Consider the following 21,234-nt stretch of genomic DNA (forward strand, 5'->3'; position numbering starts at 1 on the left):
TTAAGTGCCTTGAGATATGACTACATTAAACACACTATATAAATTTAAGGTGTTTCTGTAGATACAGGAAACTATTGCTATATATGTGTAGTAAATTTAGAGATTCAAGAATAAGCAACTGTAATGCTCATACCAAATACATTTCCAGTTTGGTGATTTGATTCATTTCTAAAATGCCTTAATCTGATTTAAAGCAAGAGTGCTGGCTGATCAAAATGCAAGGTCAGTGAATGTCTTCGACAGCACAAAAGGTTAAGATGAGAATCAGACAGGTCAAGTAGTTTTATTGTCCTTTGAGGGGAAAAATAATGTATTCCCTTGAAGGTATGAGGCAAAAAGGACAATAGACAAAGCTCATTCAACTGAGGTAGGTGATCTGGATTATTACACATTATCAGGATTGAACGCCATGATTTTCTGTCTCAAAGCCAAACTCTTGAAACACACATTCTGCTTCTAATTTGAGCTGTTACCCTCTGCAAATAGTAGAGGTCAAAACATGCTGTCACCAAAATAAAAAATAAACAAAGGCTCTTGTAATTAATCTCAAATACCAATTTAGCACAATTCTAGAATCCCTTGGTAGCTGAAGGAACATGGTTCCACCCAGCATGCAGCAGTCGCAGTACAAATCTGCAAGGAGTGAAATGCCAACTTTGCCAAACACCACAGACTTTCATATTAAGCCTAAAGACTAAGAGATTTGGAGTGCATGGAACGAAGGACATGCTTTGGTTAAAATTATCTTTCAACCTAAACGATTTTCAGAAATGACTTAAAATCAGCAAATCTGTAAGGATTTGGTAAAACATTTTAAAATTGGTTCTGATTGGTCTGAAAACAGGGCAAATATATAAGTCACTACTGAGTCATGCATTTGCTCCATGCAGATCCTCTGAGCTGATATTACTGTCCTTTTTTCCTGTAGGAAATAAACATCATCTAGGTCTGACTGAGAACCTCCAATAGTTAGCTGCGTAGACAAGATAGCAATCACAGTACAAAACATTTCCAGTAGTGGGTGCATTCCTATAGGTTCTTTCTTATATAAGTAACAATTATCAAGTTCAAAGAATAAGACAGACTGCATTTACATTAATATCTTTCACATCTTCAGGATGTTTCAAAGCACTGAACAGTCAACAGATTATCAGTCACTGTTATAAGGGCAAACACAATAACCAGTAAGATCAATGACCAGTTCATCTGGCCAAGGTACCAGAAAAACAAACCGCTCATCATATAAATTGCCACTGGACCTTTTACATCCACTAAAACAGACAGACAGTTTAACATTACTGATGTTTCTGACAATGCAATACTTCCTCAGTATGACACTTAAGTGACGTTCTACTTTATGCGCTCTCAATCTGAAACAGGACTTGGACACACAATCTTCAAATACAGGTAAGAGTGCTACTACTGAACCAAGCTAACACGATGCACAGCATCATCCTGATTTTACACTTCCCACTTGTGGTTTATGAACTCATTTCAGACAGGTTGTTCTAGAGATGAACATCACGGCTTTTAAATTGTTACCAGATCCCAAGTGAAGTCACATGGCTATTAGGACCTTTCAGCACACAAACTGTTTGACAACAAAACTACCAAGGTTTTAGATTTCACCACATTAGTTTTGTGATCAAATCTAAATCTAGAGCAGAGTTGCTGACGTAGGATAGATTCTAGACACTAATTCCTTTTAATAAATAAACAATTCAAAGCAAATTTCATATAATTTCAATTTGAATCAAACTGGATTTATCTTAATCTGGTACCAATTGCCCTCTCTGCATCCCCCAAAGATTATTCGTAAATACTCTTGCAATTTCAACAAGAAAACTATGTTTCAAAGCAGTTACATGCCTGAGTTAAAATGTTTTCAGTGCAAGTTCTCATTGAGTTATTTTCCCTACAAATTCATCATCTTAAGTGCATTTTATGTGCTTCCCAGTCAGTAGATACAGGTTTTTGGTGCTCTTCATTTGCATCGTTATTCACGACCTGTTGCCCCAAAACGTGCTGCTCCTTCCAACATTGCCTCAAAATACGTGAGTGGTTTATCCATCTTGCTAATTCAATCAATGCAAAAGCAGCAGAACTTCATCTTGAAGGAGAAATAAGGGTAATGAATTATCAACTGTTTGCATGATTTTTTTTCTTCCGATTGGACACAATGTAAACCTCAAGGTGCTTGTAAACAAACTTGCTAAGCCAACTGCATAAAGTTTTGTTTAGCAAGATAACAATCAGGCTTTGAAGGATTTGCAGATGCCATCACCAGTGTCCCAAATGCTGCTAATAGTAGTAATGTTCTTCTATTGCAGCAGTTATTGATATTCTACAAGTCAGTAAAAATATTTGAACAAAAAAATCAATTATTAGACCATATTAACAGAGCCAGTTATTTGCAGAGCGTTTCAAACATTTCCAGAGTTCTTTTCACCTCACGGATCTGTTTAGACAGCACAAGAATAGGCTGCATAGATCTGTCCAGTTCTTCACACCGGGCCATTAGTGTATACATGCCCTGAAAACACAATAAAAAATGCGTTAGGCCAATGGTGATGAAAAAAAGTGCAAGAGCCTTCACTAACACAGATTACTTCCATGATTATAAAAGCTCCTACTTAGGCAACTTAAAAAAGTAATTTGTGCACTATTTGATATCTCAAAATATATTGGAGTTTCTCTAAAAGGACAGCATCAATTTATGTAGAAGCTTGCTACATTATCTTCCAGTTGTTTGTTGCTCTAGTAACAAAAGACACCTTCAACCTCTTGCCAGTATAAAGAGTACTCAAGCTAATACAAGATAAACATAGAATGGTTACAGCACAAAAGGTGGCCATTCGGCCTGTCGTGTATGTGGCTTTCTGAAGGGGCAATTCACCTATAGCCACTTACCCCAGCTTCTCCCTGCAGCCCAGAACATTCACAAATGACAGTTCAGACAAAAGGAATTTGACTGACAAAAAATTCAATGGAACATAGGAAAAATGTATCACAGGAAGATTTGGTTAGATTAAATGTTTTAGATAATCGACAGCTTCCATCAGCAGTAGGCATCCAGTCTTCCAATCACTGAATGGATTGCTGTAAAGGAGGCAACTCTGCACTTATAACTGTGCACAGAAACGACTATTTTAAAGATTGCAACAGTAATTGTCCAGGGTGTAAAAAATGTCAGGCATCTTCCTCATCACTCTCTATTAATGTCAGTAGGCAATGACTGGTAAAGTAAAAGTCAGAGGGTCTCACTAGGAAATCATGCATGACTTTTAGCACTTCACTCTCAACAGTCTAATACCCAATACAAATGGTAACTGGAACTTTGATTCTTCTTTTTAAATAAAATTTGAATAAATGGTGGTGTAAATCTAGAGTTAAAGCACATTTTTGGCATCTTTGAACATTCACATACAAAGATCTATTTGAAAATATCCATTAAAAATGGAAGGTTAATGGCAATGAAGTCTCTGACAGGGTTATGGTAATGTCAGTTAATTTCAAATATATTGTGTTATTCCCATTTACACTCCCCAACTAGTGCAAAACTTTGCATTATCTTCCATACAGTAAATACCCAAAAAAATTCTAGTTAATCTCATCCATAAACATAGCCTTTTTACAAATGTTAATAGTGCATCTAGTGCATCTAACCCAATGCATCTTTATACTGTGAAAATTACAATTTTGGAAATAATTATTAATTAGGACTCTTGCTGTGCCCCAGTGAACAGACTTGAGAAATATTTAACCAGTTATTTATAAATTTACCCACTAACAACACAACATCCTTCCCCTTTTTACTTCAATTTTATTTTTGCCATTGTTTCTCAAGATTTTTTTCCTAATGTATCCACTTTATGGTCAAGTTTTCTTTCTAACCTTTACTGTTGCCATTTAACTTAATTAACAATAGAATGGCAGTTAACATAAAAGAGAACCGCAAAATCTTCTCACTGCTTTGGAAACAGGTAGTAAGATGTGGGCTGAGGCGGGTCCTGTTAAGGGCAAAGAGGGTGATATACCCTTAAAGGTTCAGGGCGAGGCTAGAATATTTAACGAGTACTTTGTATCAGTTGAAGGAGATGCTGTCAAAATACTGGTAGAAGCGGAGATGAGAGAGGTCAAGGACTGTTTCTGTGCAAACTGAAAATGATCACTCTCCAAGGTAAAAGCAGGAAAGAGCTCCAGAGGTATAAACATACCACACCATCTGAAGTTGCAGTGGACTGGCATATTGTATACAGCTGAGCAACTGCTCTAAGACCAGAAAACACCAACACTCATCCCCATTTTGCCTTATGACCAACATTCCTTCTTTGCACTGGTCTAAAATAAAAGGGCCTGAGCAAACTTTTGGAAAATAAATCAAAGTAATCAGATTTCAGATTCTTTTGCGCAAGTCCAATATCTGATTTATCCCACTTGGCCTCTAAATGGCCTCTACAAGAACCCCTTTTTTCTCTTTCCCCTTATCCCTGAAATGGGGGTCATTGAGCCTATTCAGGTGCACCACGTTTAAGTTGGGAATAACAAGAATCCTAAATTCATAGCAAAATGTTCTCCCAACATACATGTGGTGTTAGTAATATGTCTAACAATAATTGCCAGAAAAGGCATATGTGGTAGAGTATAAAATATACTTTAACACATATGTCCCATTATTGACAATTGCTACATAGAATGCCACAATTTTGCCATAGTACAGGCATTACAACACTTTTGTTATGCAATTGTAAATGAAAGAAGTTTTTTATTCCTTCCAACCCATACAATTTTTCGTTCCAGAAGGCATTGATTCTTTGTTGAGGCATGGTTTTAAGAATGCCAATTACCCTTTATTACCTCATCCAAATGATCATCATTTGTCAGAATGGCTGCTTGAACAGGTGAGGTGAGGCAGTGGAGTAGTGGTATTGTCTGGGGACCAGAGTTCGAATCCCACTATGGCACTTGGTGAAATTTGAATTCAATAATGATCATGAAACCATGTTGTAAAAATCTATCTGGTTCACTAATATCCTTTAAGGAAAGAAATCTGATGTCATTTACCTGGCCTACACATGACTCCAGACCCACAGCAATGTGGCTGACGCTTAAATGCCCTCTGAAATGGCCTAGCAAGCCACTCAATTCTCAAGGGGAGTTAGGGATGGACAATAAATGCTGGCCTAGCCAGCAACGCCCCCATGAATTAAAAAAATCCAAGGCATCAGAGGCAAGCATATTTCTGTCCTCACTCAATTTACGTACGACGAGTAAGAATTGTTAGATAGCAATGAAGAGCAGGAGCCTTCCTTGATTTGTCTTTCAATATCCTAATAACAACCTTGCAGCTAACCAGGTTATCATCTAACGCAACCAACAAGATGTGGCGGGCCACAACACTGGCGAAGAAGCAAGATCCTACACAGATAATGCAATTTTAAAATAATTTGCACACTTCAAGCTGTATTACTCAAATCACAGATTTTTTTTTTCTGAATTTCTCATGTTACTTGTTCTTGTTAAGGATGAGATTGCCTACAAATATATCATAGACTTCTTTGGCTAGCCAGCCAGAGGGTGCCTGAATTGATGCTGATGGGGACAGGTTTTCTGCTCCTGTTCAAATTGGTAATCACTTTAGAGGAAACTACAAACAGCAGACAAGACTGGGATTCAAATTTAGGTGTTAATTTAGTACTCAATAATCTAGTATAGGAACTATAGGAATACCCAAAAATTGTAGACATCTTGTGCTAGAAGCATTATAATGGCATGTCATGCAGCCACTTGTTTGACAGAATATAATATAACCTATAGCAAATAGTACAAGGGTACAATTTTAAAAAAAAGGCAAACCAAGAAACACAAAACTACACCAGAATAAAGTCACTTACATGAATATTATAGATATACCTGTACAATATTGTGAGGTTATATCCTGACCGCAGTTAAGCAGTTTCTAATCACCAGTTTTGACTTTAAAAATAAAACCAAATTAAAATAATCAGAATAGAATTAAATTAGTTTTTATTTTTGTTCTTGTGCCCTCACCTTTATACTCATGTCCACTGACTCTCCAAGACTGTCCACTGAATCTCGATAAGTTTGAATGTAGCCCACACTTAGTGCAGTCATCTGCATTTTAAAAAGATAACCATAAGTCACTACTGAACATACAGCTGTTACTTCCTGAATTTAAATATTTGAATAATAGAAAGGGAATGGAGGAGAAAATCTGTTCACAAATTTCAGAGATATGTGAAAATAGAGAGAGGAATATAGGAGGCTTCAATTATCCTAACAAACTGGGAGAAAAATAGTGCATAGTGTAAGAAGAATGATGAATTTGTAAAACGTATACTGGAGAACTTTAAATCAGTATGTTTCTAGTCTAACAACAAAGGAATCAATGCTGGATCTAGTTCTGGATAATGAAGTAGGGCAAATGCAATGTAGTTCAGTAGAATAACTTCTGGGAAATAATGATTATAATATAATTATGTTTAAAGTAATTATGGAAAAAGATAAAGAAAGATTAAAAGTGAAAATACCCCAACTGAAGGAGAACCAATTTCAGTGTTTTGTGAAGGGGTCAATGGACTGTAAACAAAGTTTGGCCAGGAAAACAATTAATAAGCAATGACAGGACTTCAAGGCAGAGATAGTTCAGGTTCAAACAAGAATATTCCCATAAGGAAGGATAAAAAAGGACATGCAGTTAGAGCTCTCTGAAAGGAAAGATCAAATAAAACAGAAAAGGTGGTTCATGACAAATGTCCAACACAGAAGGCAGAAAAAAAACAGGATACAGAGATTGCAGGGGGTAACTGGAAAAGGATACAAGAAGGGCAAAGAGAAAGCATGAGTAAGTGCATAATATAGCAGGGAACCCAAAAATCATTTTTACACATATATAAAATAAAAGGATAGTTAAAGGAATGGTGGGACTAATTAGGGACAAAGAAGGAAATCTTCTAATGAAAGCAGAGAGGGCATTGCTGAGGTACTGAATGAGTACCTTGCATCTGTTTTCACTAAAGATGATAAAATTAATATCACAGTAGAGGAGAAGGGGGTCAAGACATTGAATAGCATAAAAATAGATAGAAAGGAGGTGCTGAATAGGTTAATACCAAAATTAGCAAGTCACCAGATCCAGAATGGAAGCCTCTTAGGCTGCTGACAGAAGAAAAGCTAGAGATAGCAGGAGCCCTGACCACAATTTTACAATCCTCCTTGGATATGGGAGTGGTGCTAGAGAACTGGATTGAAAATCTTATACCCATGTTTAAAAAAAGGGGACAGGGTACCTGGTAACTACAGACCAATTAGTCTAACAAAAATGGTGGTAAAACTACCAGAAACCATTGTCCAGGGCAAAATTAACTCTAACTTGGAGAAGTTTAGTTACAGATAGCCAGCCCTGATCTGTTAAATGCAAAACATGTCTGACTAACTTGATTGAGTTATTTGATAAATTAACAGAGGGTTAATGAACGTAGTTGTGTTGAAGATGTACATAAAGGCATCTTGAAGAAGGACTATATAACAAACTTAGGAAATAGAAACAGATGGGATTAAAGGCACAGTAGTAACTTCTCCTTAGAGCAGAGAAAGTTAAGATGAGATTTTAACTGATGTGTTTAAAATCATAAGGTTTAGGTGGAGTAAATAAAAAGAAACTGCAATGGGTGAAGGGTCGATGACCAGAGGGCACAGATTTAAGATGATTGGCTAAAGAACCAAAGCCAACAAATCTTCTTTGCGAAACAAATGATTAGAATTTGGAATACACTGCCTGATCAGATAGTGAATAATAGTCTTCAACAGGGAATCGAATAAATACCCAAAGGAGAAAAAATGCTCAGGGATATGGGGAAAGGCAGGGAGTGGGACTAACAGACTTGCTTGTCAAAACGTAGACGCAGATCTGATGGACCAACTGGCCTCCTTTGTTCTGTTTAGCTCCTTACAACCCTCTGCCCCTCTACATCACTTTCCCCCTTTATGACAGTACGTAAAACCTAGCTCTTTAGCCAAGTTTTCGGTCATCTCAGCTCGGTGTCATTCTTTGTTTTATAATGCTATCGAGAAGTGCTTTGGAACATTTATTACATTAAAGGCACTATATAAATAAGTTGTTGTTGTATAATCTAATGATTCTAAATGGAAATCCACGAGCTATGTACGAAGGTATCAAGAGGGCACTCAATCCTACTGTAGCTTCCCCCAGCGTTGGCAAATGGTGAAATACTCACCGATAGAAGTAAATAGGTGTCATGCTGGGCTGAAAACTACTGTGAGCTGCACCCCTGTGAGATAGATATCTCCCAGTCGCACTAGGATTTTCTCCCACAACTTCCTGGCATGGATGAATTAGATGAAGAACCCTCATCACTTGAGCTCGAAAAGACCATAGACTACTTAGCAAACAGAAACACACCCGGCAAGGATGGAATCCCAGCCGATCTGCTCAAGCGCGGAAAGTCTCATCTATTGCCGCACCTTTATGACCTTCTCCTTCTCTGCTGGAAAATAGGTTCTCTTCCATAGGAGGTGCGCAATGCAAAAATCATCACATACAAAAACAAAGGCAATAGAAGAGAGTGCAACAATTACAGGGGCATCTCACTCTTTAACATCTAAGCTCAAACATCTACTTGCAGACCAAGTATACAAGTACAGTGCAGTTTCCACACTGGTAGATCTACTGTGGACATGATCTCCATAAGCTAGCTAAAAGAAGTGTAGGGAACAGGGTATACCTCTTTATTTTCTCAGAGCTCACTAAGGCATTCAACACCATCAGCAGAGCAAGTCTACAAGAATTTGGCAAAAACTGGCCCTCCGCCAAATCTCCTCAGTCTTATCTGCTCTTTCTCTGACAATAGGCACTGCACTGTGCAGCCTGATAGCTCCAATTCTGACAGTTTCAGAGTGAAGAAGAGACTGAAACAGGGCTAGGCCCCACTCTGTTTGGCATTTTCTTCTCCAAGCTCCTGATCTTAACCTTCCCTGCAGATATGGAAGGAGTCTACTTGCATACTAGGTCATGCAGCAAGCTCTACAATCTATCAAGACTGAAAGTGAAGTCAAAAACACATCACGTCCTGATCAGAGAACTCCTCTACATTCAATGCTGCCCTAGACGCCCACACAGAAACTCAGCCACAAAGGCTCATGAACTGTAACTCCTCTACCTGTAACTTATAATGAGGGAGAACAACGATCAAGGGACATTTGTCACAGGATAAGGTGTTGCATTTCCACCTGATTACACTAAGTAACACCCTGCCGAAAATGGTTAATAAATTCTGTTACCCCGGGTCCATGGAGACAGATAATTTGACGCAGAACTTAATAAATGCGTAGGGAAAGCGGCTATCACCTTTGGCGGACTCACTGAAGGTGCATGGGATAACATTAATTTGCCCCTAGGACCAAGCTGATGTCTTGCATGGCCTATGTTCTTAGCACCTTGCTGTATGATTGTGAAACATGGACAGCTTACAGATATCAAGAAAAACAGTTCAATAATTTCCATCTTTGCTCTCTGTGGCACATTATGGGAAAATCCCAGCAGGACAAAATTACAAATATGGCAGAGCTCCCAAGTTCGTTAGCACTCATCAAACAGAAACAGCTTTGTTGGCTCAGGCACATCCACAGAATGGAAGACCCAAGGACTTTCTGTATGATGAGGTAGCTGCAGCCAGACAACCAGTGCGATGCCCAAAACTCTGCTTCAGGGATGCCTGCAAGCATGCCATGAAGGCCCAAGACATCAATTACTTCACCAGGAAGCCACCAGCTAACAAAAGAAGTAAATGGCAACACCTCATACCAGCTGGCACGCACCTCCACAATAACCCAAGTGGCCACAGCAGCTTGGCAACAGACACCAACGCAGAGAACCACAACCCACAATGACACTTGGTAGCTTCATGTGCTGCACTTGTGGCAGAACCTACCAATCAAGAATTGGCCTGTTGAGCTATCAAAGGTATGCCATATGAAGACACCCCATTGAAATGGATTTGTTTGCTGCGTGTTCATCATCTTTCGTAGATGGAAGGATGCAAGATAGTGAAGTAAATTATCAAGTGGACTGGAATATCTGACTCCTCATGCTGAAGATGCAAAGCAACATTCAATGGTAAGCGACAAAATTAGATCACTGCTACATAATACTGCTCAAGTTGAAGTGAACCAAGGCCTTGTAGTGGCCAATGAGCTGAGGCAGAGGCAAAGTCAGTGACGTTAGGGAAATAGGCTTAGTGACGTCACAAATATGTGATTGGAAGCTCAGCTCATCAAATGCAACATCAAGATTGTAAACAGTCTAGTTTAGTCTCAGACAGTTGCCAGGAAGCAGGATGGGGCCAGTAACAATATACTCAACTGGAGGAAATTTCTGCTCACCTGATATTGTTCATCAGATAAGCAGTCCGATAATTTGGCAACAGAGAAGGATTTGAGAGAGGCAGTGGTGAGGTAGAGCTGTGTGTCATCACTGGACACGTGAAAACTAATGCTGTGCTTTCAAATGATATTGCCAAGGGACAGCATGTAGATGAAAAATAGGAGGGGGCCAAGGATAGATTATTGTGAGACACCAGTTGTAATGGTGTGGAGCAGAGATGGAAGCTATTGCAAGTGATACTCTGGCTAAGATTAGATAATTAAGAATGGAACAAGGCAATTGCAGTCCCACCCAGCTTGATGACAGTGAAGAAGCATCTGAGAAACCAGGGATTAGGTGCTATAAGTAAGAGATTTAAAAAATCCCAAGAGAAACCAGGGCTCTTTTCACTGAGATCTGATTCAAATCCTCAAAATTATAAAGGGTTTTGATGATGTTATGGAAAAACTATTTCTACCGGTCACTGAAACACATGTATCATCTTCAAAAGCTGATGACGAGAGAATTCAGTACTATTTACCTTAGGCAAACCTTGTCAAGGCATGGAATGCCCAAGTACCAGAATCCAAAACAGATTTTAAAAATTCAAGTAAATAATGTCAAAGCAAAAAAACTAAGGATATGGGGAAAGCGAGCAGGTGGACAATTCTTCTAAAGAACCAGCACATACATGAGCTGAATGGAATCCTTCTGTTCTGTAAAATTGTTCATCAGGTTTGAAAGTTATAAATATTCTCCAATGGCTTCAGCATGATTAGAAACCAACTATCATGGCTAGACTTTGATCAGATGGCAATTCATACGTACGTTCTGGATGGTGGCATTTAGGCTTTTCATCATCTGATCGACTTTCTGTGCCACCTCCTTTGCATCTTTCTCCAGATCCAGCAGTACCCCAGGATCTATTGGAGGATTGTCTGATTTTAATCTTTGCATACTTCTGGCTTTCACGCTATTTCCAGCTGGGAAAGATAAAAAAAAAGTGCAAAGTCTTCACTGCCTCATGAATTTATTTTAAATGCCCAGTTTCTTAAGGCAACGTTAAACAAGTTTATTAGCTTAACAAAGTTTGAATGAGAGCTGTACTCACATTCATAAGAGCAGATTTTGAGAGCATTCTGCTTACTTTTACACTGACTTAAAAGAAAATGAAATATCTCATTCCCCATAGCCTCCCTGTTAGGTTGCTTTGATGAAATGGGGACCATAATTTTGGACTGGCCTGAATGTATCCCATACATTTTTAAGTATAACATACAACTTTCCTTGTATTGGTAAAAAAAAATGTGTATCTGGCTTCTGGATTTTTCCAATGCACATCTGTTACATAAAGATTACATTTGCAAGAAATTAAAATGACCTCCATTATCTACATACTTACACAGATACAGAATTCAAGAAAAATATACTTTCACATTCCCTGAACACAACTAAGAAATAATTCCTCTAACTCAAATCAGAGGTCAAGTTATTTCCTGTGTTTTTCTTCTCTTCCCCCATCCCCACTTATTCCCACTATTGACAATTACTCCTGAGTTGGTCCTGCTTGTATCAGTCTACTTCCTGCTATCCAGATCCCACAACTATTATATATTTTTTAAAAGTTAGCCCCATCATGCAGTCACATGGGTCCTAACCATGCCAGTCTATGCCCCTACTTGGGCACCCTCCCTCAATTCTTTTTCAGACACATTGCTGTCTGCATCAGTGCTGTTTCCTGCTCTTAACTTGAATTGGAATACTTCATCAATGTTGCATCCAATTTCCACCCTTCACTGGTCCATCTATGACTAGTGCCTCCCCTTTCTCGACTCCTCTGTCTCAATTTCTGGTGGATAGGCTATCCGCAAACAAGCCCACTGATTCCTACAGCTACCTTGACCACACTTCCCTATACCCTGCAAGGATTCCATTCCATTCTCACATCTCTCCATCTCGTCAATTCTTATGATGCAACCTTCCATATCAGCACCTCTGATAGATCTTCCTTTTCCTTCAATCAAGGATTCTCCTCAATGTGGTTCACAGTTCCATCAACCGTTTCCGACTCACTTCCAGCACTTCAGCTTTTGCGTCTGCCCCTTCCTCCCAGAACCATGATAGAGTGCCCTTTGTCCTCACTTTCCACCCCGCCAGCCTCCATATTCAACAGATTATTCTCAGCTGTTTCCGCCACCTCCAACATGATGCCACCAAACACATTTTCCCCTCCCCTTTCAGAATTCCAAAGGAACTGTTCCCTTCGTGACATACTGGTCCACTCCTCTATCAACCCCAAAATTTGGTTCCCTTCCCACAACACATTTCTGTGTACGTGCAAGAGATGTAACACCCGTCCTTTTACCTCCGCTTTCCGTACTATCCAAGGCCCCAAACACTCCTTCCAGGCGAAGCAGCAATTCACATGTACTTCTTTCAATTTATTATGATATGCACTGCTCACAATTCCTTCACACTGGGGAGACCAAATGAGTTTGGATGATTGCTTTGTGGAACACCTCAATTCAGACAATAAGCATGACCTTGAGCTTTCAGTAGCTTGCCATTTTAATTCTCCACCTTGCTCTCACACTGATATCTCTGTCCTCGGTCTACTGCATTGTTCCAATGAAGCTCAATGCAAGCTCGAGGAACAGCACCTCATCTTTCGATTAGGCACTTTACAGCCTTCTGGATTCAACACGGAGTTCAACAATTTCAGATTGTGATCGCTGGCTCGCCTTTCATTTTTTTTTTAAACATTTCGGTTTTTCTCTCATTTTCGCTCTCTGACAGCGGCATACCTGCCCCAGGCACATTTTTTGCTTATTTTCTTCCCCGTCACCATTCCCTTTGGCCCTGTATGACTAACTCTTCCTTCATTCATTTTTTCCTGTCTTCCACCCGATCACAGATCTTTCTTTTGTCCTTTTTCCACCCACTCTTTGCTCAAAACCTATTACAATTCGAGTTTTTTTCATTTCTGATGAAAGGTCACAGACCTGGAACATTAACTCTGTTTCTCTCTCCACAGATACTGCCAGATCTGGGTGAGTATTTCCAGCAATTTCTATTTTTATCCCATCATATTCTTGCCAGGCAACTCCCAAACCTCCCACTGCAACTCAATAATTTGTGCACCTGTGACAAAAGCCACAGGAGATCCATTAGTTGTCATAGGTCTGTTCAGTACTTCAAAAATAGGAAACTGAGACAATAACTCAAAGACCGAAATAAATACTAATTACAAATTATAGGGGACAATGGGTGGATCTTAACGTTAACAATACCCACTGAACAGGCATCACACCAATGACTGAGCATTACAGAAGGAAAACACCATGCAAGTGGGACAGGACAGTATGTGCTTGCATTCTTCAATACCCCAAGTCTAGATGGTTGAGCAATTAGAATTATGTTGCTTAGTAGTAAAGTTATTTTTTCATGCACTTGGTGTACATTGTGTACAATATTTACTGACCCAGGAATAGATTCAAACTAACCCAATTAAACAATTAGGTACAAAACACAAAATGCTGGAAAAATTCAGCAAGTCTAACAGCATCTCTGGGGAGTAAGATCTACAATATACGATTTTCTTCATTTACCAGTCACCATAATAGGACTTAGAATGTTTCGAGTCTGTATGACAGAGCAGGGTCTCTGCTCTGAAGAAGAGTCATACAAAATTGAAACTCTGTCTTTCTTTCCACAGATGCTGTTAGACCTGCTGAGCTTTTCCAGCATTTTCTGTTTTTGTTTCAGATTTCCAGCATCTGCAGAATTTTGCTTTTAAACAATTAGATGCACATTGCAAATAAGGTTCACTGTTAGGGTTAAATGAAAAACAAATTATATTGGAAGCTCAATTATCCACATTGGATGATTCTTAGCTCTTCTAAATAATAGAAATTGACTGTCCTAATGCATACTGATTATGCTGCCCTGCATTTCCAATTCACCTCAACATTCTCCACCAACACTTACCTCCATCATGTGTCAGCAAAATCAGATGGAGCTACATCTGATTCGCTAGATCAAAATTCTCCAAGCACTTGACAACTGCAATTACTGAAACTGCCATGCAAAACATTCCCTCAATGCCAATCACCAACTCCCTAACTTGAGTAGAGTGCTGAAGACAATATACTGTCCCAATCAACGATCCTGAGGAATTTTTCAACAAAACCGATTTGTGCAAATGTGCGGACGTTAAAATCAATGCAAATTGTTGATTAAATGTACTCCTATGTGTATGGGTCTCCAAATAAGCTGGCTTTTTTCCTCTTCCAGGTATTGAAATCATGGGTTTCCAAACTCAATTGGAAACAGAACAGTAAATGGGTAATGTAGGCGGAGGCCATAGGTCACCATTTAAGTATTCTTCCTTTGGAATGCTCTAAGCAACAAAAATTTGATATACAACTTTGATCTGGCCTTACAATAAATTCTACTGTACCAATGCAATATTATTTCCATAATATTAGTTACCTTCATAGCTATTGACTGCCCTATTTTGTGCCACTGGAGCTGCATCTGGTAGCAAGACCGTTGAATGACTTAACAGTGTTACCATAAGACATAGGAGCAGAAGTAAGCCATTTGGCCCATTAAGTCTGCTCCACCATTCAATGAGGTCATGGCTGATCTGATAACCCTCAACTCCGCTTTCATGCCTTTTCCCCATAACTCTTAATTCCCTTACTGATTAAAAATCTGTCAATCTCAACAACTCAACCTCTACAGTAAAGAATTCCACATATTGACTACCCTCAGAGAAGAAATTCCTCATCTCCATTTTAAATGGGTGCCCCCTTCCTCTGAGATTATACCCTCTGGTCCTAGACTCTCCCACAAGAGGAAACAACCTCTCAGTCTCAACCCTGTCAAGCCCCCTAAGAATCTTATATGCCTAAGAATCTTATATGCTTCAATAAGGTCGCCTCTCATTCTTCTAAATTCCAATGAGTACAGGCCCAACCTACTCAACCTGTCCTAATAAGAAAATCCCTCCATACCCGGGATCAACCTCGTGAATCTTCTCTGGATACTCCAATGCCAGTATATCTTTCCTTAGATAAGGGGACCAAAATTGTTCACAGTAATCTAGGTGTGGTCTAACTAGTGCCTTGTATAGTTTTAGCAAGACTTCCCTATTTTAAAACTCCATTCCCTTTGAAAGAAAGGCCAACTTTTGCCTTCCCTATTACCTGTTGAGCTTTATGTTAGCTTTTTGGGATTCATGCACATGGACTCCCAAATCCCTGTGCTGCAGCCTTCTGCAGTCTAAACTCAATATACACAACATGAAGGCACTTTGCCCAATTTCTTGAGATAGCAGAAAAAGTGGGACAATTCTGGCACCATGTGAAACTGTTCCAATGCAGATTAGAGTGCACTCTAATTACAGGAATCAACCGAAGCAGAGATACTGAAAAATATTACATTCCTAGAAGAATCGGTTGCTGCAAATTCCAGATTTCCCACTAAATTTATATAGCACCTTTCACAATCCCAAGATGTTTTAACTCGCTAAAAGCCAATAAAGTGCAGTGCAGTCAGGTGGTAATGTAGAAAACATATCAGCTAACATGCACAGCAAGATCTGACAAAAACGCAACGTGAGAATGACTGGATAATCTGATCAATTGATGGATTAATATTGGGCAGGGCAGCAGAGAAATCCTCTTGGAAAAGGCGCCAGGGGATCTTTCACGTATCATCCGAAAGACGGTACCTCTGACATGCAGCACTCCCTCAGAGTGACAGATTTTATCGGATCGCCCAGATGATGAGCCCACTGTCCCGTCTCCCAGGCTGTTTTTCATGTAAAGCAGACCTTTAAATCTGGCACATGTGAAGTAACCACTCTGCTCCTGTTTTCTCTGGCAGAACGACCCCCTCCCCCCACAGCTCTGACAGCACACCCCAACTCCGCACTGTCAGTGCTGGCCGTACTCCCCGACCACACCCCCACCCCACCATCTCTCAGCTCTGACCACACCTGCTGCCCCCCACTCCCTCAGTTCTGGCAACACCTCCCCCTCCCAATCTCTCAGCTCTGACAGCACATTCACCAACCCCAATTCTCACAGCATCTTCACCCCGTCCCCCCATTCTCAGCTCTGACAGCACCTGCCCCTCATTCTTTCAATTCTGACAGCACCTCTTCCACCAACCCCCCTCAGCTCTGACAGCACCTCTCCTCCCCCCACTCTCAGCTCTGACAGCACCTCTCCTCCCCCCACTCTCAGCTCTGACAGCACCTCTCCTCCCCCCACTCTCAGCTCTGACAGCACCTCTCCTCCCCCCACTCTCAGCTCTGACAGCACCTCTCCTCCCCCCACTCTCAGCTCTGACAGCACCTCTTCTCCCCCCACTCTCAGCTCTGACAGCACCTCTCCTCCCCCCACTCTCAGCTCTGACAGCACCTCTCCCCGGAGTCTCTTAGCTCTGACAACACCTCTCCCCGGACTCTCTCAACTCTGACACCTCTCCCTCGACTCTCAGCTCTGACAACGCCTCTCCCCCAACTCTGAGCTCTGACAACACCTCTCCCCGGACTCTCTCAACTCTGACACCTCTCCCTCGACTCTCAGCTCTGACAACGCCTCTCCCCCAACTCTGAGCTCTGACAACACCTCCTCCTTCCCCCCCACCTCATCTCTGACAGTACTCACTCTCCCCCTGCTCTACTGGACTCCCATGCCAGAGTGTCCCATAATTTTCTCCTCGAGAGTTGGTCACCCGTCCCTCACTACCCATGTACTGAGTCGCTCTTGAGAAGATCCTAATGTTACTAAGCTAAAAGCAACAACACCCAGTTGCCCTTGTGTAAATGGATAGGGCGCTAATGTGCTGCACCGGGTACATTGTGCAAAGTAGCAAAGCAAATCTGGAGACATGCAAAGTCACGGGCTGTACTCTATGAGGGGGACGCAGAGGCAGAGCCTCCCTCCCTCTCTCTCCCCAGCACTCACACTCCAACTCCAGGCTCTGCCTCGAACTCATCTTGATTTTATGCTGCAGGTTGTTGGCCACGTAGTGGGTGAGGTCCCCGTCGTGGCTGACGGTGCCCTCCAGCTCCAGCGCACTGCAGATGGTCGCCCTCCGCCCTTCCAGCTTGCCATCCCGGCCTCGGATACCGCCCAGCACCTCGCTGAGGCCGTCCAGGCTTTTGCTGTCCTGGAGGCGGCCACACACCCGTTCCCGGGCCGCCGGGTTGACAGCCGCTTGGTAATGGTGCTGGAGACCGGACGGCGGCCTTTCAGCACATTCGGGCGACTCGCTCTCCGGAGTCTCCTCACCGCCACTCTCTGAGGTCTCGGAAGGCGGATTGTGGAACGTAGCTTCCACCTCGGCTTCCGCCATAGCCCGAGGGGGTGGGAGGGAAGCGGCGGCTCCTGACTCGCTCACCGCCGCCCCTAGCAACCGAGCGGCGGCTGGCGCAAGTGCAGGACCAGCGGGCTGGCGCAGGCGCAGTGAGCAACCCGGCCGCCATCTCAGCGCGAGTCATGTGACCACCCCTTCACTAAACTGAAATCCCCCTCCGCCGCCATTTTGAGTACGGGCAAAAAGAAGCGCGGAGCTAGTTTTTATTGCTCGCTCCTCTCCAATTCTTGAAAGGGGAGTGGACCCGTTCCCCGGTCCACTCACAGCCAAGGTGAGACTCGGAAAGAAAAAGCAGCCCGGCGAGTGTACACGGGCGAGATAGTTTGTCGGAAAAGGGTGACGGGGGAGGAGAAAAACGCGAGCGCTACCTACCCTCTGCCATGGCAAGAGCCGCCAACTTGGATGTGAGCACAAACTCCAGGGGCAGCGAATCAAATCGCAGGCTTCAGTATAGTTCCACCCGCTTCTCTGTTCATAGGGTGGGAGGAAACAAAATGGGTTCTTCGCTGTAGAGTCAACCACACGCCAGAACTGATGTTTTTCTTCTCGGTTTCTGTTTTCGCCCACAGATGAGCTTTGTGTATATAGCAGGTCTCTTTTATGGTGTTTGCTGACCCAGAGTTGCAGGATAAGCTGTTTCTCAGCAGCAAAGAACATTCTTGCTCACATGCAGCCTATTGGTACTATCAGGGACACTGATTAGATGGTGACTCCATTGTGAAATGGTACTTTTCTGGTCCAGTCCTCCATCACCCCCTACACCTCAACCCCCCTCCCAGGACACCTTTCCAAGCAACCGTAGAAGGTGCAACACCTGCCCCTTTACTTCCCCTCTCCTCACTGTCCAAGGGCCCAAACACTCCTTTCAAGTGAAGCAGCATTTCACTTGCACTTCCCTCAATTTAGTCTACTGCATTCGTTGCGCCCAATGCGGTTTCCTCTACATTGGGGGAACCAAATGCAGACTGGGTGACCGCTTTGCGGAACACCTTTGGTCTGTCTGCAAGCATGACCCAGACCACCTGTCACTTGCCATTTCAGCACACCACCCTGCTCACATGTCCGTCCTTGGCCTGCTGCAATGTTCCAGTGAGGCTCAACGCAAACCGGAGGAACAGCACCTCATCTTCCATCTAGGCACTTTACAGCCTTCCGGACTGAATATTGAATTCAACAATTTTAGATCATGAACTCTCTCCTCCATCCCCACCCCTTTCTGATCCCCCATTTTTTCCAATAATTTGTATAGATTTTTCTTTTCCCACCTATTTCCATTATTTTTAAATGTATTTCCATCCATTGTTTTATCTCTACCTTTTAGCTTATTTCGATCCCTTCCCACCAACCCATCCCTACTAAGGCTACCTTGCTCATCCTGCTTTCTACCCTTAATGTCACCTATTAGCATGTTCCTTAGATAATATCACCACCTTCAACACCTCTTTGTCCTTTTGTCTCTGACATCTTTTGGCTATCTCCACCTATCACTGGCTCTCTATTCAGCTCTACTTGTCCCACCCCACCCCCCTTAAACCAGCTTATATTTCACCTCTCTTCTATTTTTCCTTAGTTCCGTTGGAGTCATACGGACTCAAAATGTTAACTGTGTTCCTCTCCGCAGATGCTGTCAGTCCTGCTGAGTTTTTCCAGGTATTTTTATTTTTGTTTTGGTACTTTTCTATATTGGTTAGTGATGAGGGAGAGTCTCCTCAGTTCTGCAGGTTGAACTTTGTGAGCAATTGGATTGCAGAGACATGGGATTCAGCACTTGCAGCAAACCCCCCCCCCACCCCCCGCCTTTCAAATATAGGGTCACCCCTCATTACTGACCCTGATATTGCAAATCAGTGGATTTAATTTATTTTTTGCTGCATAAACTATTTTATGTTTTAAAGCAGAAACCACAGTATGGATGGTATGTGCTAGGCTTGGAGTCCTGGAGTGATAGTAACCAAACAGGTTCGGGCAGGGAGGGCAGGTATCAATCTGGGTTTGGTTGAAATGAAGCTTGATCTGTCAAAATAATGTTTTGGCGGAAGAGACTGAAGGATATGTGCCTTTGCTGAATTTTGAGGAAGTAAACATGAAATAGTGGCCCAGATCTTCCAACCTCCAGATGGTTGGAGGCTCGAAGTACCCTGGAAGATGCACTATGGGACCCTTCAGAAGTCCCAATGCCAAGACTCCATTGGAATTGCCGAAGAAATTTGAGTTAGAGTCTGAGACTTTGGACAGTTCTGACTTACTTACCTGGATAGTTACCCAGGAAAAATTAGACAGAAAAATATCCTAGACTTAACACCTGTGTAACTATACAACTGACCTCCCCCACCCCCCTGACTGCCCTTCACCTGACCTGACTAGCCCCCACCACCCAGGCTACTCGCCCATCTGCCCCCATACTACCTCACCCACCTGTCACCCTACCTCTTTACCGATTGCGTTATCCAACCTACTCACTTACCTACACTGCCCCCTCACCCATCCTACCCCTTTACATCCTTTCTTTCAAAAAAACTTTGTTGCATTTAAATTCTTTACTTACAGAATATGGCAGCTAGTGCCATAAAAGTGGGGTCTGATTTCTGCGTAGATTCTCTCTGCTGCTCCCTCTGAGGATTGCTGCACTGAGTCAGTTCTGCAGGATCCTCCATCAGAAAACTGCCCTGAAAAATCAGAGGAAGGCAAGTGTGTATGTTTTGTCTTATCAGGGTTGGGAATAGAGGTTCTGAGCCTGAACTTAAGATTTGGGCCATAGTTTCAGATTTGGTCTTTGACAACACTGGATCTTTGGTGACTGGCAACATTAGGGGTAGTACTGTGGGATCAAGGACTACTGGACAGTGGTAACTCTTTCGAGTACAAACACGTTTCCATCTGTTCCTATTCAGATGAGGTTACATTATTTCATAGTTTGCCATTGTGAGATTTGAACTCTTGATCTTGGGGTTACAAGCCCAGTACCGTAACCACTTGGCTATTTAGAGTGGCAATCTGTCAGGCTGAGGGAGGTTGTTGATTGTGGCATCATTAGAAAATCCTGGGCTTGCTTAGGATTTTGTGTTGAGTGGAACTGGGTTGGAAGCTCTGACCTTTATCGACAGTGAGATTTTTAAGGAGTTTAGAAGTAAGACCATTGAAAATGGCCCTGGTACTTTTGAACAAGGGGCAAGGTGTTTCCACAGAATGAGAGATTTCATGCAGGGATGTCCAATATGGGGCCCAAATAACCCATGCAACTCTGAACATTGGGAATTCAACATTTGAGGTACAGGTATCCTAGCCCATTTGTGCTTGTATTTCATAATTGCTGCCTTGTCCTTTTTGAATTTTGAGAACCTGGAGGACTGAAAAATGCTAATTTAAGACACAAAGTCCTCAGCAGATCTCCCACAGTCTTATTATCAGAAATGGGGATGTTTGCAAATTACAGTCCTCAA

At 42.0% G+C, this 21,234-nt stretch overlaps 1 protein-coding gene across 2 annotated transcripts; it reads right to left on the bottom strand.

Moving 5' to 3' along the window:
• Window positions 1-268: 268 nt before the first annotated feature.
• Window positions 269-17,854, bottom strand: borcs6 (BLOC-1 related complex subunit 6). Of its 2 annotated transcripts, XM_041191324.1 has the most exons (5): window positions 17,383-17,854; window positions 11,231-11,385; window positions 6,052-6,135; window positions 2,450-2,533; window positions 269-2,110 (listed from the first exon to the last, which is right to left on the bottom strand). In XM_041191324.1, the coding sequence occupies exons 1-5, from the start codon at window positions 17,771-17,773 to the stop codon at window positions 2,081-2,083; spliced, it is 744 nt and encodes a 247-aa protein (XP_041047258.1). In that variant the 5' UTR covers window positions 17,774-17,854; the 3' UTR covers window positions 269-2,080. The 2 variants fall into 2 exon arrangements, with proteins under 2 accessions (XP_041047258.1, XP_041047257.1); XM_041191323.1 differs by having other exon boundaries at window positions 269-2,533.
• Between the last annotated feature and the right edge of the window lie 3,380 nt (window positions 17,855-21,234).

Source organism: Carcharodon carcharias, chromosome 7 (assembly GCF_017639515.1).
Source record: "Carcharodon carcharias isolate sCarCar2 chromosome 7, sCarCar2.pri, whole genome shotgun sequence".
Taxonomy (NCBI): Eukaryota; Metazoa; Chordata; class Chondrichthyes; order Lamniformes; family Lamnidae; genus Carcharodon; species Carcharodon carcharias.

Bases quoted from the DNA above. Each gene is read 5' to 3' on its own strand.
- borcs6 (XM_041191323.1), bottom strand. From the start codon at position 17,773: ATGGCGGAAGCCGAGGTGGAAGCTACGTTCCACAATCCGCCTTCCGAG. The intron at 11,386-17,382 runs GTGAGTGCTGGG...TATCTTTCCCAG, and splicing joins GCAGAGCCTGGAGTTGGAGT to CTGGAAATAGCGTGAAAGCC. The intron at 2,534-6,051 runs GTGAGGGCACAA...TTGTGTTTTCAG, and splicing joins CAGTGGACATGAGTATAAAG to GGCATGTATACACTAATGGC.